Source organism: Erigeron canadensis, chromosome 3, assembly GCF_010389155.1.
Source record: "Erigeron canadensis isolate Cc75 chromosome 3, C_canadensis_v1, whole genome shotgun sequence".
NCBI classification, from domain to species: Eukaryota; Viridiplantae; Streptophyta; class Magnoliopsida; order Asterales; family Asteraceae; genus Erigeron; species Erigeron canadensis.
The window spans coordinates 28,505,837-28,520,641 of record NC_057763.1 but is presented as its reverse complement, the minus strand read 5'-3'; the positions used below and the strand labels follow the sequence as shown (position 1 = coordinate 28,520,641).

Below are 14,805 nucleotides of genomic sequence, written 5' to 3'. Positions count from 1 at the left end.
GAGTGGTGAGTGAGTGGTGAAGTTGAGGTGGCATGTTGTGATTGGTTAGAAGTGAGTGGTGAGAAAAATGGTGAAAGGTGGGTTGTCAACCCTCTTATAACACGTCCCAAAAACTTACTTATCTTTGTCTACAATATTATACACGTCACAAAACAAAGGCTATATTTTATAACAAAAAAAATTATATATATAAACTCGTATATCATTTTAATATAAATGTATGTTAAGAGATACCATAACACATAATTATTGATTTGATTGTCTTGGTACAATGTACAGAACCATACAACAAATGGAAGATCACCAAAGAATAAATTAGCTATGCATTTTCAAAATCAACCTACAATAAATATTAACTGGCCATCTCACTTTTTTCTCCATACAACGTTGTGATGACAAATTCATTATAATCACAGCGAAAGTCTAAAGGACAAGCTACCCGGCCTAGCTAGTTGGAAACTTGGTTTGAGTGACATGAACCATAGATGCTAATTAAGACATTGGTTTAATTAGATAGGTCTATGAGCAAACCACCTTTTAACCATCTCAAAACATTCTTGTGGCTTGAATTCTGGAGCTGTATGACCTGCTCCCTACACAAGCAACAAATCGAAGAGAAATTTTATTTTTATGTCTACAACATAATATCTTCTTGATTTATTATATATCAAAACAGAGTTATTTTGTACCTTTACAGTAGCGAACACTAAGGAATAGTTATCACGTTCGTATGAGGTTTTGTATCCTGCATCTTGACCATTAGTGTACCATGCGTCCCAATTACTATCTGTAACCGTCAAATTAAGAGAATTTATCCAATTTCGTGTGCCCACATGCGGAACCATCATGTCATGATCTCCACTGTTCCAAAGTAATACATGTTAGAAGTTGATGTAACAAATACACATTTTGGAAAATCAATACGAGTAAAAGGGAAACATTTCAAACCTAAAGATCAAAGCTCGACACTTTCTCTTTGTTAACCTTTCATGGTAGGCAATACTACTTCGGACATTAAATTTGTACTGTGGCATTGACGGTTTACCATAGTTGTACTTCATGTCCAAATTACATAACAACCATTCCTTCACAGTTCCCTAATTAATGACAAGAAACAGTTATATATACTAATTAAGTTATTTCCAATAATTATACTCTAAAAGGAACAAAAAGGTGTAAAATTACGGGTCTAAAATTACGGGTCTATTTGTTACTATACCTCACGTACTCCAAGTGCTTTCATGACATTGACATCATTGGCCCAAAGGGTTGCATAGTCATAGTACGCACCCTGTTAAAAATAAATCATTTATATCCTTTTCGCATCAAGGATGAAAAAAATACAATGGGAACATAGGAATTAAGTGAGACATTACTCGACAAAAAACATTATCTTGGAGCATAGATTGGGCAGGTTGCATTTGAATTCGATTATTTGCCCGTAGTGTTCTTCGATTACCCTTTAGAGCAGGATTCACGCCTCTAACCAAATTGGTTGCTGGATCGCAATCAGGATCCAAAATTTGTTGAATGTTGATGTCACCAACACGCTAACAATAGAAAAACAAAAAACAAGGTCTCATTAGGTGAGGCTAAAGTATATATTAATCCAAAGATAATTTTCTACTTTTTTCAACATTTTTGTAACGATACCGGCCACTTGTAAAGGAAAAATGCTACACTTGAAAAAACCATTCAAATGAACTACGCTTACTTTGTTGACTTCATCAATATCCATCAAGCATTGCAAATTATTATTGTCAGCTTCAGCATAGTCCCCATTGCAATCCCTTTTTGTCGCCTATAAATGTTCATGGAGTGAAATAACATGTAAGATGCATTAGAGTATGAATCAGAAAAATCAACCGGATTTTCCGAAATATGTAAATGTATATTACCTCAAATAACTCACTAGATATAAGTGCGACACGATAAGCATATTCGAGTCTGGAGTTAATATCACCAGTTTTGTCTGTCAACGGGTTTCCTCCCATGTATCCCTATGGTTCCCATCACCAAAATCATTAGCATTAATGTAATCCATAAGAAGTCTATTAACACCAACTTACCTAAAACTTCATCAAAGTTAATACTTAGCTTGTAATTATAAGTTTATAACCTACTTACTTGAATGTTTAGTTTTGGCTCCAGTCCTTCATCATTACCTTTTAAGACGAAAAATTAAATTCATTAGTAATAATTAGACATATTAATAGCGGGGTAGTGACTGTACACCATCAGTTTTTTGCTATACACCAATTTTATTGTGTTATACAGTACAAACCTATGAAGCACACTTAATGGTGTATTGTCAAAAGCTGACAGATCACTTCCCAATAGTAAAGTGAAGGAAAAAGCAGGTAGGAAAGTTGTTTTTTATACCTTTATATAACTCCTCAGTAATTATTGGAATAACAATACCAGAATAAGAAATTCCAGTCACATATAGGGGATTGTTCAAAAACTTCGGATGATTCTTAACAAACTGCGTTGTATATATCATTGGTAAGAATCTTGCATCAATAACTTCACACAAGTATATACTTACGTATTTTTAAATTTTAACTAACCTTTCGTAGAAATTCGGCAGTTTGCATTGCGGATTCAGTATCACTAGAGTGCACAGCATCTGGATTTGTTGTATAGGAATATCCGGTTAACGTTGGTGCATCCAAATATATCACATTTGCCACCTTTTAATTAAATAGATGTTATTGAAAGTTAATCGATCATCACAATCAATATTCAACTAATTAACAAGAGATTTGGGAGTCTTAAAGAGTAAACAAATAAAATAGAAAAATATACAATGTATATTATACAGATAGACAGATCATGGTACCTTTGTCCATGAATTCGGGTCCAACTGTAATGCAGGGACATCATTTATATAATTTCCATACTGAATTTGCATAGGACCTGTGGAAAGATATATGAATTCAGCAATCAGCATGTCAACTCACCAAATTAACTCCAATAAATTACATAAAATTAGGATTAAAAAATCTATATAAATATGTAAAATGCATATTTTAAAATTTATAAATTGACATAAAAACTTATAAAATGTATATAAAAACTTATTAAATATTAAGTATATTAATTAAAAAAATAAATGGGCATTGTCATGGTAACAACTTTTAGTTTTAATTTAGTAATAACCCTTTTAAAACGGATGGTGTATTCCAACCAAAGTTTTTGGTATCTCAACCATATCCTTCCAAAATAGTGTGGGTCTCTATGTCTGTAATGGCAAATCTGGTAGGGTAAAAACCGGCCTCGTGTCATTAATAGTCTGATCGGGTTACCAAAAATATGGTCAGGATATTATACGCCTTTTAAAATTATAATCAGTCATAAAGGTTAGGTATACTTTTCATTTCCCAGAAGATAACTAAAGCAAACTGATGCAAGACGTTCTTTGTGGTCTTTATTCATCCATTGTACTTGGCATTATTAATAATTATCCACCGTACAATAAAGAATGAATAAAATACTAATTAAAGGTAAAAAGTTAAAAACATATATATTGTCACAAAACATGGATAAACCTTTTTAATTAAATCCTTATTAATCAATTTTTATTATAATAATAGTTTGTGAAAAGTCATCATTATACAACCAAATACGTCATGTGAAAAGTCAATTTTGAAACCAAAAGAAGTAGAGAAGCAATAACACGGTAGCATTCTATTCTTGAAACATTGACCAATTAAAGAAAGAAAAAAATAAACATACCGATTTCGAAAAAGAATGCCCGGAGAGTGCCGCAACCGGGTCCTCCAGCTAACCAAATAATAAGCGGATCTTCCTCCGGGTTCCCTTCTGATTCAACAAAGTAGTAAAATAGTTGCACTGCTTCATCTTCTCCCACCCCGATATACCTGCATGCAGTTAGTTTCATTCATTATTATTATTATATGTTCTATATATATATATATATATATATATGAAAAAGTGAATGTAAGGTCCGTCACCTAAGTGGTATGAAACTCTAATTTTTTTAATACTGATAATTTGATCTCATGTTTTTTATGAGTTAAAAAATAAGTACGTGTCAGACAGCCTCATATTCATATTCTCTTCCCTATATTGTGGTGATGAGAAAAAGCCATCGCAAATAACAAAAGTACGTACTAAGTTAATTACCCTGTTTCTAGCTTGAAAGGGAGAGGGCCCGAATAACCCGGCAAGGATTTGACGATTGTTTGTGAGTTGGCAATTATTAGTGTTGACGATGCACAACACAGAATAAGAATGATGAGCGACATAGACATGGTTCCTGAATGATTATTGTTGTATCTTTGCATCTTTTTTCTTTTTCTTTTTTTGTAACAGTACTTTTCTTTTTAATATTATTGTGGGGTGATGAAGGGAATTGTAAGATGTTTGGTTTTATAGTACAAAAGAAAAAGATGTTTGGTCTGGCGTGGTGCTAATTGATGGGGTTAGGTAAAGATATATTCATGGTTTTTGGTTTATATTTATTCGGGTGACTTCTTTGAAAGTCTAGTTTTTAAGTTCTGAACACGTTTAACATATGCAACTAACTATGTACCCTAGAGAAGCGTTAGCCAATTTTGATAGGCATAGCATTGCAACCAAATAGAGCAGAGAGCTTATCCGGCGGTATGCAGCACTAGTTATACGAAGGAATGTTAACACAATACAAGCGATGGTCACTCTGTAACGAAACCTCTCACAGTAAATAAAGAGGTGAGTTACACTTCCCTATATTAATATTGAGATTTGATCATATCTTTTATACATGGTAAAAAGGGACTCTTATAGCCGAAGACTTAGAAAAATCTAAAGAGGCTTAACTTCTCCTATTAGATTATTCTCCCCTGTAAAAGGGAGAACCCTAAAGCCCTCAAGGGGGCACGATCGAACCAGATCACACACACATATACTTTGTTGGCGTAAGGAGACAAAAATTATACCTTCGGGGAATCGTCAATAAACAACCATAATACCAATCACCCCACTCTCAGGCCTCGGCCTAACTTCAGTTTGGTGCACAATCAGCAACGATATGATCAAGAAAACTTTTTAAAAAAAGACCACTTAATTTTTTTCAAATTTTAATCATTATGAGTAAATGCTAATTAGGAAAAAGGAAGAAAGGTTTGCTACAAGCCTACAATCTTAATTTCAACATATGGTATTTTACTAGTATGTTATTTACCTTTTTCGTATGGTTTTACCCGGTCAATATAAAGTCCCCAAGAATGCATTTTTGTCATCTTTCTAAATTTAGGCGTGGAATTAGGAGGGAATTTGGAAAACAATACAGTAGTTAAAAGAAAATACAATTTTTTTAAAGTAATTACAACAAGTAGATTAGAGGCCTATATTCACGTGTGAACGTGAGAGTGGATATGACAAAATTATCGATCAACGTGGTGGATAGATTGTATTGGGATATGATGACTTGTACACTTGTAGTGAAGGTTGGTAGGCGCCTAGGCGGTCCGTTTGTTGTATTGTAGGACACGAAATACAGTACGTAAGTATTAATCAGTAAATACATCGTCTTAATTCAAGTTTTCATTCTAATCTTTTACTTTTTGTTGCATATTTTTAAGAAAATTTTGCCGCTGTTCTGCTTGTGTTTTTCTCTATTTTATTGTCGGGTTGAAACTTTGAAACTTTTTATTTATTATTATTTTTATTATCACTTCATAAGTTCATATCAGTTTAGTATATATTAATATATATACTAGCATGCAAGCATTAACAATTAACGTTGGGAAATTTGTGTGTTCCGGGTTTGAATCTTTGATAGAATCCTTTAACTAATTTTTTCTAACAACTTGACCATTATGAATATTGTAATATAAATAAAGGGATTAATACTTCAAAATGTAAACAATTTACATAAATTGTCATAGTATATATATCGAACTTCAATCATGTGTATTTTATGTAACAAATTTTTAAATCATGTGCATTGTATGTATCCGAGTATATGTGACAATCACATACGTTATCACTTGTAAGTTTTTTATTAGTCGAATACTTACAATGCACAGAATTTGAAAATTGATTACATATAATACATAGGATAAAAGTTCGATACACACTGTGACATTCGTGTAAAGTTATTTACATTTTAAAATATGAATACCATAAATAAAACATATTGTATTGTTTTGGTTTAGCAAATTATGTGTGATATTTGTTAAATTGTAAGAACATAATTGCATTGTCTGATATCATTATTTCATAGTCTAACTTGTTATTTGCATAAATTTTTTTTCCCGAATATTCAGTCGGTATATGGCATCAAGGAGAAAGGTGAAACTTTGCACATACCCAAAACATTAAGATATTGACTATGGATCGTTACAAGTTTTCGGAAGTAAAAACTCCAAGGTTTGTCATCCCTAAAATAAACCTTAGGTAAAACCTACAACTAGGCTAGACATACATATCAATTTTACAAGAGTGATAAAATCGGTGCTAAAATTGGTAAAATGTGATCAAGAAAAGCCTTGGGAATGTGCACTACAAGTAAAATGGAATTGATCAAGGTAAGTCTGAGTCACGTCCAAGTGAACACATGCTTGAAATATACCTAGAGACTTTTTTCTAGAGACTTCTGACATGAATCATGATGTCGCTAAGCACGTCTCTAGCTTCAAATTAGTCGCTAATCAAGACGCTAAAGGGCTTTTTTCTTGTAGTGGCCTTAAATTTTGAATATGTAGTTATTCCACAAATATAAAGTAATTACAATGCATGGATGATGGTTTATTTCAAAGTTATTCAAGACAGCTGGTGAGTTTATCATTCGAATGTATTTAGAGTTCGAATTAATAATGATTTAAATGCATCGATCTAGATATAAATCTGTTCCCATTTCAACTTTTAACTCATAAACATTGACTACGTACGTGTCTTAGTACTTCACGCCGAAATTTTTACAAACTCTTTATAATAAGTTTAGAATCTCCAAATTTAATTAATTAATAAAAGGACAAGTTATGGATATAATCATACCTTAAGATAAGGTTATTACCTGGATTAAAATCGGAGAATCACCAACTTTTGTTCTTCTTTTTCCTTGTAAAGTTGTATATACCTCGGCATCCACACAACACCCCAAAAAAGTTAACTCTAATTTCCTAATTACTTCGGTTGGACTACTTTAATAAGAGAATTTAACTAAACGTTTGTCTTTTGGTGATTGAATGCAAACTTTGGATAGATTAAGGTTGAAGAAGAGGAGGTTTAGTCATAAGGGGAATTGGCTGGGATTATATCATCAAGCCTCGTCTTGTACAAAAATAAAACGGTATTATTATTCCCACTAATCATTAAAGTTTCAACCAAATCAATACCATACTTCAAGTATTCCTGTAATTAGTTAAAGCTAGTTAATTTAAGAATGTAAATACATAAAATATTACTTTATTCACGGATTCACCTTTAAAAAGACGGCATGTTACATAGTATAACGTACAAAACCATACAAGAATGGAAGATCATCCATTTGCACACTTCCACCAAAGAATAAATTAGCTATGCATTTTCAATAATAACCTACAATGAATATTGGCCATCTCATTTTTTCTTCATACAACGTTGTGATGACAAATTCGTAATCCCAGCGAAGGTCTAAAAGGACAAGTTACCCGGCCTAGCTAGTTGGAAACTTCATTCGAGTGACATGAACCATGGCTAGCTGGGCGACACTGATTTAATTAGATAGGTCTATGAGCAAACCACCTTTTAACCAGCTCAAAGCATTCTTGAGGCTTGAATTCTGGAGCTGTATGACCTGCTCCCTGCACAAGTAACAAATCATAGATTATTTTCAATTTTATGTATAAAACATATTCTTCTTCATCTTTTGTATCTAAAAATGACATGCTAGGTACCTTTATAGTAGCAAATACCAAAGAATAGTTATCACGTTCGAATGAGGTTTTGTATCCTGCATTTTGACCATTGGTGTACCATGCGTCCCAATTACTATCTGTAATCGTCAAATTCAGAGAATTTATCCAAGTACGTGTGCCCACATGCGGAACCATCATGTCATGATCTCCACTGTTCCAAAGTAATACATGTTAGAAGTTGATGTAACAAATATACATTTTGGAAAATCAATACGAGTAAAAGGGAAACATTTCAAACCTAAAGATCAAAGCTCGACACTTTCTCTTTGTTAACCTTTCATGGTAGGCAACACTACTTCGGACATTGAATTCATATTGTGGCATTGAACGTTTACCGTAGTTGTACTTCATGTCCAAATTGCACAATAACCATTCCTTCACAGTTCCCTAATTAATGACAAGAAGCAGTTATACAACATTAGTTTTTTCCAATCATTATACACTTAAAAGGAACAAAAAGGCCTAAATTTACTCGTTTATCTGGTACTATACCTCACGTACTCCAAGTGCCTTCATGACGTTTATATCATTAGCCCAAAGGGTTGCATAGTCATAGTTCGCACCCTATTAAAAAGAATAAAATATTTAAATCATTTCCTCATCAGGCACGAACAAATACAATGGCAACAAAGGAAGTGAGACATTACTCGACAAACAACGTTATCCTTCAACACAGATCGGGCGGGAAGCATTTGAATTGCACTATTAGCCCGTAGTGTTCTCCGATTACCCTTTACAACTGGATTCCCACCTCTAACCAAATTGGTTGCTGGATCGCAATCAGCATCCAAAATTTGTTGAATATTGATGTCACCAACACGCTAACATTGAAAAGAACAGAATCAAGGTCTCATATAGCAGGCTAAAACCTTAATATCGAAAGGATAATTTTCACAAAATAATCTATCAGCAATAGGAAAAAGAAAAACTTTTTCGGTTTTGTAATCATTTTTGTAACTTTGTAAGTATACTTGCTACTTCTAATACGGAGGATAAATGCTACACTTCAAAAAACAATCAAAAAAATGAACAATGCTTACTTTGTTGACTTCATCAATATCCGACAAGCACTTCAAATTGTTATTGTCAGCTTCAGCATAATCCCCGTTGCAATCCTTTTTTGTCGCCTATATATATTGGAATATTCATAGAGTGAATTAATATATAAGTTGCGTTAGGGCATGAATCACAGGGAACCGGATTCGTAAATGTATATTACCTCAAATAATTCATCAGAAATAAGTGCAACACGATAAGCATATTCAAGTCTGGAGTTAATATCACCAGTTTTGTCTGTCAACGGGTTTCCTCCCATGTATCCCTATGGTTTCCATCATCAATATCATTAGCATTGTCATCCATGAGAAGTCTATAAACATCAACCTAATACTTATAAGCTTGTAACTATAATACACTTACTTGAATGTTTACTTTTGGCTCAAGTCCTTCATCATTGCCTTTTAAGACAGAAAAAAAATATCATTAGTAATAATCACACATATTAGTAAAGTGAAGGAAAAAGGGGGTAGGAAAGTTGTTTCTTATACCTTTATACAACTCCTCTGTAATTATTGGAATAACAATACCAGAATAAGATATCCCAGTCACATACATGGGATTGTTCAAAAACTTTGGATGATCCCTCACAAACTGCATTAATTTTTTATATATCATTGTTAAGAATCTTGCGTCAATAGCTTAGCATGAGTACATATTTATAAAACTTTAACCAACCTTTCGTAGAAATTCAGCAGTTTGCATTGCAGATTCTGTATCACTAGAACGCACAACATCTGGATTTGTTGTATAAGAATATCCGGTTAACGTTGGTGCATCCAAATATATCACATTTGCCACCTTTTAATTAAATAGATGTTATTGCAAGATAAACCGCAAACAATTTATAAAAGTAAAATACATAGCTAGATAGTCTATACAAGTACCATACAAGTACCTTTGTCCATGAATTTGGGTCCAACTGTAATGCGGGGACATTATCTATATAATTTCCATACTGAATTTGCATGGGACCTGTAGAAAAATATATGAATGAAACTCAACAAACTCATATCAATATAATTTCCATAAGTTTTTTAAAACATAAAAAAAAAATTGTAGTCTGATATTTGCATATTAATTACACGAGGTGTTATATTCATTGTACAACATTTTTATTCATCTTTCAACAAATTAAACATAGCAGCGGAGTTATGTTTATCATTTCCTTAAAATAAAATTAATTCTAATAATTGAATAATCTATAATATATATGGGGCATAAATATCATGCAAGACCAATTAATATTGAATGGATATGATGCATGATGAATCTTATCAGAAAATTTGTTTTAATGAGAAAAAAAAAAATTCATACGTTTCATGCACCGTAAAATGTTTGTGGAATAAAAAAAAAACTCTGATACGTTTCATGTACTATCAGATTTGACAAATTCATATTTAATGATGAGAAAAAAAAACTCTAAATTTTCCTTTATTTGACTATCGTGAACTGTTTTAATTAATCATCCTATGCAATACGTACAAAAAGAGTTGCTGTCTTGTTGATGTTGATCGTGAACCAATCAATTGTCACTTATTACTTGTATTACTCGTAAAATATATTTTGTAGTGACAAAGACAATCTACTCTTTTGGCTTTTGAGAAATAAAGTTGCGATATGTGGTAGTGGTTTTAATGTTGTATCACTCTTTAGTGGGCCTAAAGCACATATTTGAGAAATTCTACATATTTACATGGGATAATAATCAAAAATGCATAATTAAAAAAAGTTATTTTTGTCCCTAGAAATTTATAAAATGCACATTATAAACTCGTAAAGACAACAACACCTATCATGTGGATGCTGTTATATTATTAATGCCATGTGCCCATTGTATAATGATCACTAAAAAAAAAATTTCATTTATTCATACGTTGTTATAAAAAATGTGAGGCAAAAGTTCTAATTTTTTCACACTTATAAGTGTGTAAACAAATCTTTTGTTAAATATTTTCACACTTAAAAGTGTAAAAGTCAATTTGTAACACATTATTTCTTCACACCCTCCATGTGTGAATAAAATAAGTGTTACAAATTAACTTTCACACTCTAAAGTGTGAACAATTGATATATTTTTACTCATTTGAAAGTGTGAACTTTTCTTTTCCACATGTATAAGTGTGTAAATATTGTGATTTTTTAAATTTTTTCACACTTTGAAATGTAAATTATTTCTACACACTTTTAAATGTGAATAAATTTACAAAAAATTTCACACTTTTTAAAGGTATGGAAAAACAAGTGTGAGTAAATAATATATTTGTTGTAGTGCGATAAGTATAACAAACCCTTTATGACTGATTAATAATTAACTTATCAAAGGAGTGTTAGAAGTATATCATGTAAGAAAGAAAATACAGTTAACACTCTTGCCTTTGGAGACAAAGTTTAATGGTTCAATGCCCACCCCATGCAAAAGCCGGAATTTTTTTTTAATCATACAGATAGAGCCTGCAACTTTCTCATACATCGTCAAGATATTAGGACCTAAAACTCGTAAAAGACGCCATTTGGTATTACATTTACATGTAAGAAAGGAAATAAATTTACATACTCTTAAGAAATATACGAAAAGAAGTAACTTAATGTTTAAATCTAGAGGTGTGCATGAGTTGGTTAGGTTCATTTATGACCCAAAACCGAACCCTGACAAAAAGTTTTGGTTAATATAAAATCATAACCAACGAGTTTGGTTATTTTTGGTTCGGTTGAAGAGTTTGTGGCGAGAATTGTTCACTCAAGGGTGATCACCGATGTCTACGGGAAAAAAAAAATGTACATGCACTTAGGAATGAGCAAAAAAACCGTTGACCCGCGTCCGACCCGGAACCGACCCGGAACCGGCCCGAAGCACGGGTCAAGCTTTTGGTGTTTTCGCGGGTCACGGGTTGGACGGGTCGAGTGAAGGCAAAAACCAAAAAAGTGTGATGGAAAGCCGTGACCCGTCCGAACCCGACCCAAACCGACCCGTGTCTTCACGGGCCGGGTCACGGTCCACATTTTCATGCTCTCACGGGTCGCGGGTCGGGCCGGGTTTCGACCCGTGCTCATCCCTATATGCACTACAAAAAAAATGCATTTATTCACACTTCCTCTAAAGAAGTGTGAAAAAACTTCTTAATTTATTCACGCTTAAAAATGTTTAAAAAGTATACACACATTTAAGTGTGAAAATTTTTGAAAAATTATAATTTTTTCACACTTATGTATGTGTAAAGAAAAAATTGACACCTAAAAGTGTAAACAAATGTTAAATATATTCACACTTAAAAGTGTGAAAGTCAAATTGTAACACCAAATTTCTCCACACCTTCCTTGTGTGAAGAAATTTGGTGTTACAAATTATTACTTACACTTCTAAGTGTGAACAATTGATATAGTTTTACACACTTAGAAGTGTGAACTTTTTTTCTCACATATATAAGTGTGAAAAATTTATGAATTTTCAAATTTATTCACACTTTTAAATATGAATACCTTTTAAATATTTTTAAGTGTGAACAAATTAAGAAATTTCTTCATACTTCTTTAAAATAAATGTGAATAAATAACATTTTTGTTATAGTCATGGTTCTGAATTTTACAGCCCATCATAATAGTCCCCTGGCCCATGGTTTGGATTTTTCCAGCCCATCATAATGACCCCATTGACATTTTTGAATTTTACAGCAACCAAAAACATGAAATTTTAAACATGAAATTTTAAAAGAAAAATTATTTATGATATTAACATCGTTTTTGTTGGATAATGTTGCTCTCACAAACTCATTTAAATCAATTTTTACGCATATCAAAAAGCCTTATGATTTTTATAGTTTGTGAAAGCAACATCATCTAACCAAGATGATATCATCTAAGTTATCCCCAATTTTAAAAGTCAAAAAGATAATACATATCACTCATACAACACTAAAAATAACGATTAACAAACTTTGACCAAATCTATGTTTCAAAATACATACCAATTTCATTCATTAATCTGATTAGGTATAAATCTATACGTGGTTTGGTGATCAAAGAGCTAAAATTTTGAAAAAAAGCCATGTTAATTCGTACCTTTTGAATATAAATTTATATAAAAAGTTGTTTTATTTGGAAAAGATCAAACATCCTCTATCTCCTACGAGCTTTGCCTGATAGAAAGGAAAAAGATAGTTGGTTTTACAGCCAAAAAAATGAAATAAAATTATATGATAATGAAATAAATAAAAAAAACACGAGGTGTAGGACCATTTGGTAGGGATGTATACGAGGTTTTTTATATTAATTACGACTTTACGGCGGATGTATAAGAGACCAACTTCGTGTTGTTCACTTTCAATGGGTAATTTCTTTGAAAGTGGACCATAGTTTAATTCTTTCATAGTTCAATCATTTCAAAACGTTTACATATTTTTTATGCATACGCAACGATATGTTATTTTACTTTTTTTTTTTTTTTTTACCTAGTAAAAGTAAAATATATTACTGTTATGTTTATGTGTTGATGGTCTTATATATATATATATATATTCTTTTTCCTTAAAATCATGTGAAAACAATTTACAATACGGATGAAGATTGTAATTGTAAGATTTATTAAAACGAAACAAATTAAATACAGCATGGCAGAGTTATTACATATCCGATATATCAAAAGTATATTTACTCCTAGCAAATTGTCAAACCCCATATGCTATATAATATATTTTCGTTTTATTTGTATTTATATTTATATTTTAATTTTAAATATTTTATAGATAAAGAAATTTATTAATGTATCTATAAAAAAATAATATACTAGTTTACTAATCGAATGATCATATATTCGAATAATTAAACTAGATTTACATGCTTATGACAAGAAATATATAAATAAAAAATTTTATAAATGACAACCACATTATAAATCTATGCTCCAAAATTAAAAAAGGTCGGGTTTGTTTTAAAAAAAAAAAATTAAAATTAAAAAAATTAACATACCGATTTCGAAAAAGAATGCGCGAAGAGTGCCGCAACCGGGTCCTCCAGCTAGCCAAATAATAAGCGGATCTTCCTCCGGGTTCCCTTCTGATTCAACGAAATAATAAAATAGTTGCACTGCTTCATCTTTTCCCACCCCAATATACCTGCTCGAAGTACGTTTCAATCGTTTATTTATACATATAATATGTACATATATTGTATTTATATTTTTCTATACTTGTAGATTATCAAAAGTAGTAGCTTACCCTGTTTCTAACTTAAATGGGAGAGGGCCCGAATAGCCAGGCAAGGATTTGACAATTGTTTGTGAGTTGGCAATCATTAGCGTTGAAGATGAACAACACAGAATGAGGATGATGAGGGAGACAAGTGACAGACACATGGTTGTTTAATGATTATTCTTTTTCTTTTTCTTTTTTTTTAACACTTTTGTTATTTTTTTTTAAATGGGCGATCAAGGGAAGGATGTTTGCTTTTTATAGCTAAAATGAATAGGTAGGTTCGTGTATGTTGATATATAAGGGGAAGGAGATTAGGTAGAGATAGATTTATTCGGGGTTTTTTCGTTTATAATAAAAGACCAACTTGTACTTCCACTTGCAGTGTAAATAGTCTCTTTGTGATGGGTGAGGTCTTAGGATCAAACCTTGAAAGGGCAGAGTTTTATCCTTAATTAGTGTTGTGGCTTTGGGCGGCTATTAGGGGGTTTTCTTCTTACTGAGTATCGGAGAATGAGAAGGTATGTAAAAATAGCTTATGTTAGAGCCTTCGCAACGATGATTAATCCGCACTTTAAAAAAAAAAGACCAACTTGTTGTCGTTGACCCTTAAAGGCTTATCCATTTTACCAAGTTAATTTATACGAGTGTATCAT

General features: G+C 32.0%; 2 protein-coding genes across 2 annotated transcripts; both read right to left on the bottom strand.

Moving 5' to 3' along the window:
• Positions 1-231: 231 nt before the first annotated feature.
• LOC122593691 (serine carboxypeptidase-like 17) lies at positions 232-4,383 on the bottom strand. The gene is made up of 13 exons (XM_043766135.1): positions 4,150-4,383; positions 3,739-3,884; positions 2,843-2,919; positions 2,571-2,693; positions 2,383-2,485; positions 2,128-2,165; positions 1,899-2,000; positions 1,715-1,801; positions 1,377-1,550; positions 1,220-1,291; positions 949-1,097; positions 690-861; positions 232-593 (listed from the first exon to the last, which is right to left on the bottom strand). Exons 1-13 carry the CDS (start codon positions 4,308-4,310, stop codon positions 510-512), a joined length of 1,488 nt encoding a protein of 495 aa, XP_043622070.1. The 5' UTR covers positions 4,311-4,383; the 3' UTR covers positions 232-509.
• Positions 4,384-7,363: 2,980 nt separating this feature from the next.
• LOC122593692 (serine carboxypeptidase-like 13) lies at positions 7,364-14,399 on the bottom strand. Its single transcript, XM_043766136.1, has 13 exons — positions 14,177-14,399; positions 13,929-14,074; positions 9,862-9,938; positions 9,642-9,764; positions 9,455-9,557; positions 9,327-9,364; positions 9,127-9,228; positions 8,948-9,034; positions 8,555-8,728; positions 8,400-8,471; positions 8,146-8,294; positions 7,887-8,058; positions 7,364-7,793 (listed from the first exon to the last, which is right to left on the bottom strand). Exons 1-13 carry the CDS (start codon positions 14,311-14,313, stop codon positions 7,710-7,712), a joined length of 1,464 nt encoding a protein of 487 aa, XP_043622071.1. The 5' UTR covers positions 14,314-14,399; the 3' UTR covers positions 7,364-7,709.
• Positions 14,400-14,805: the final 406 nt, after the last annotated feature.

Bases quoted from the DNA above. Each gene is read 5' to 3' on its own strand.
- LOC122593692 (XM_043766136.1), bottom strand. From the start codon at position 14,313: ATGTGTCTGTCACTTGTCTCCCTCATCATCCTCATTCTGTGTTGTTCA. The intron at 9,365-9,454 runs GTATAAGAAACA...CTGTCTTAAAAG, and splicing joins TACAGAGGAGTTGTATAAAG to GCAATGATGAAGGACTTGAG. The intron at 8,295-8,399 runs GTATAGTACCAG...GTCATTAATTAG, and splicing joins AGGCACTTGGAGTACGTGAG to GGAACTGTGAAGGAATGGTT.
- LOC122593691 (XM_043766135.1), bottom strand. From the start codon at position 4,310: ATGCAAAGATACAACAATAATCATTCAGGAACCATGTCTATGTCGCTC. The intron at 2,920-3,738 runs GTATGTTTATTT...ATCTTTCCACAG, and splicing joins GGCATTCTTTTTCGAAATCG to GTCCTATGCAAATTCAGTAT. The intron at 1,098-1,219 runs GTATAGTAACAA...GTCATTAATTAG, and splicing joins AAGCACTTGGAGTACGTGAG to GGAACTGTGAAGGAATGGTT.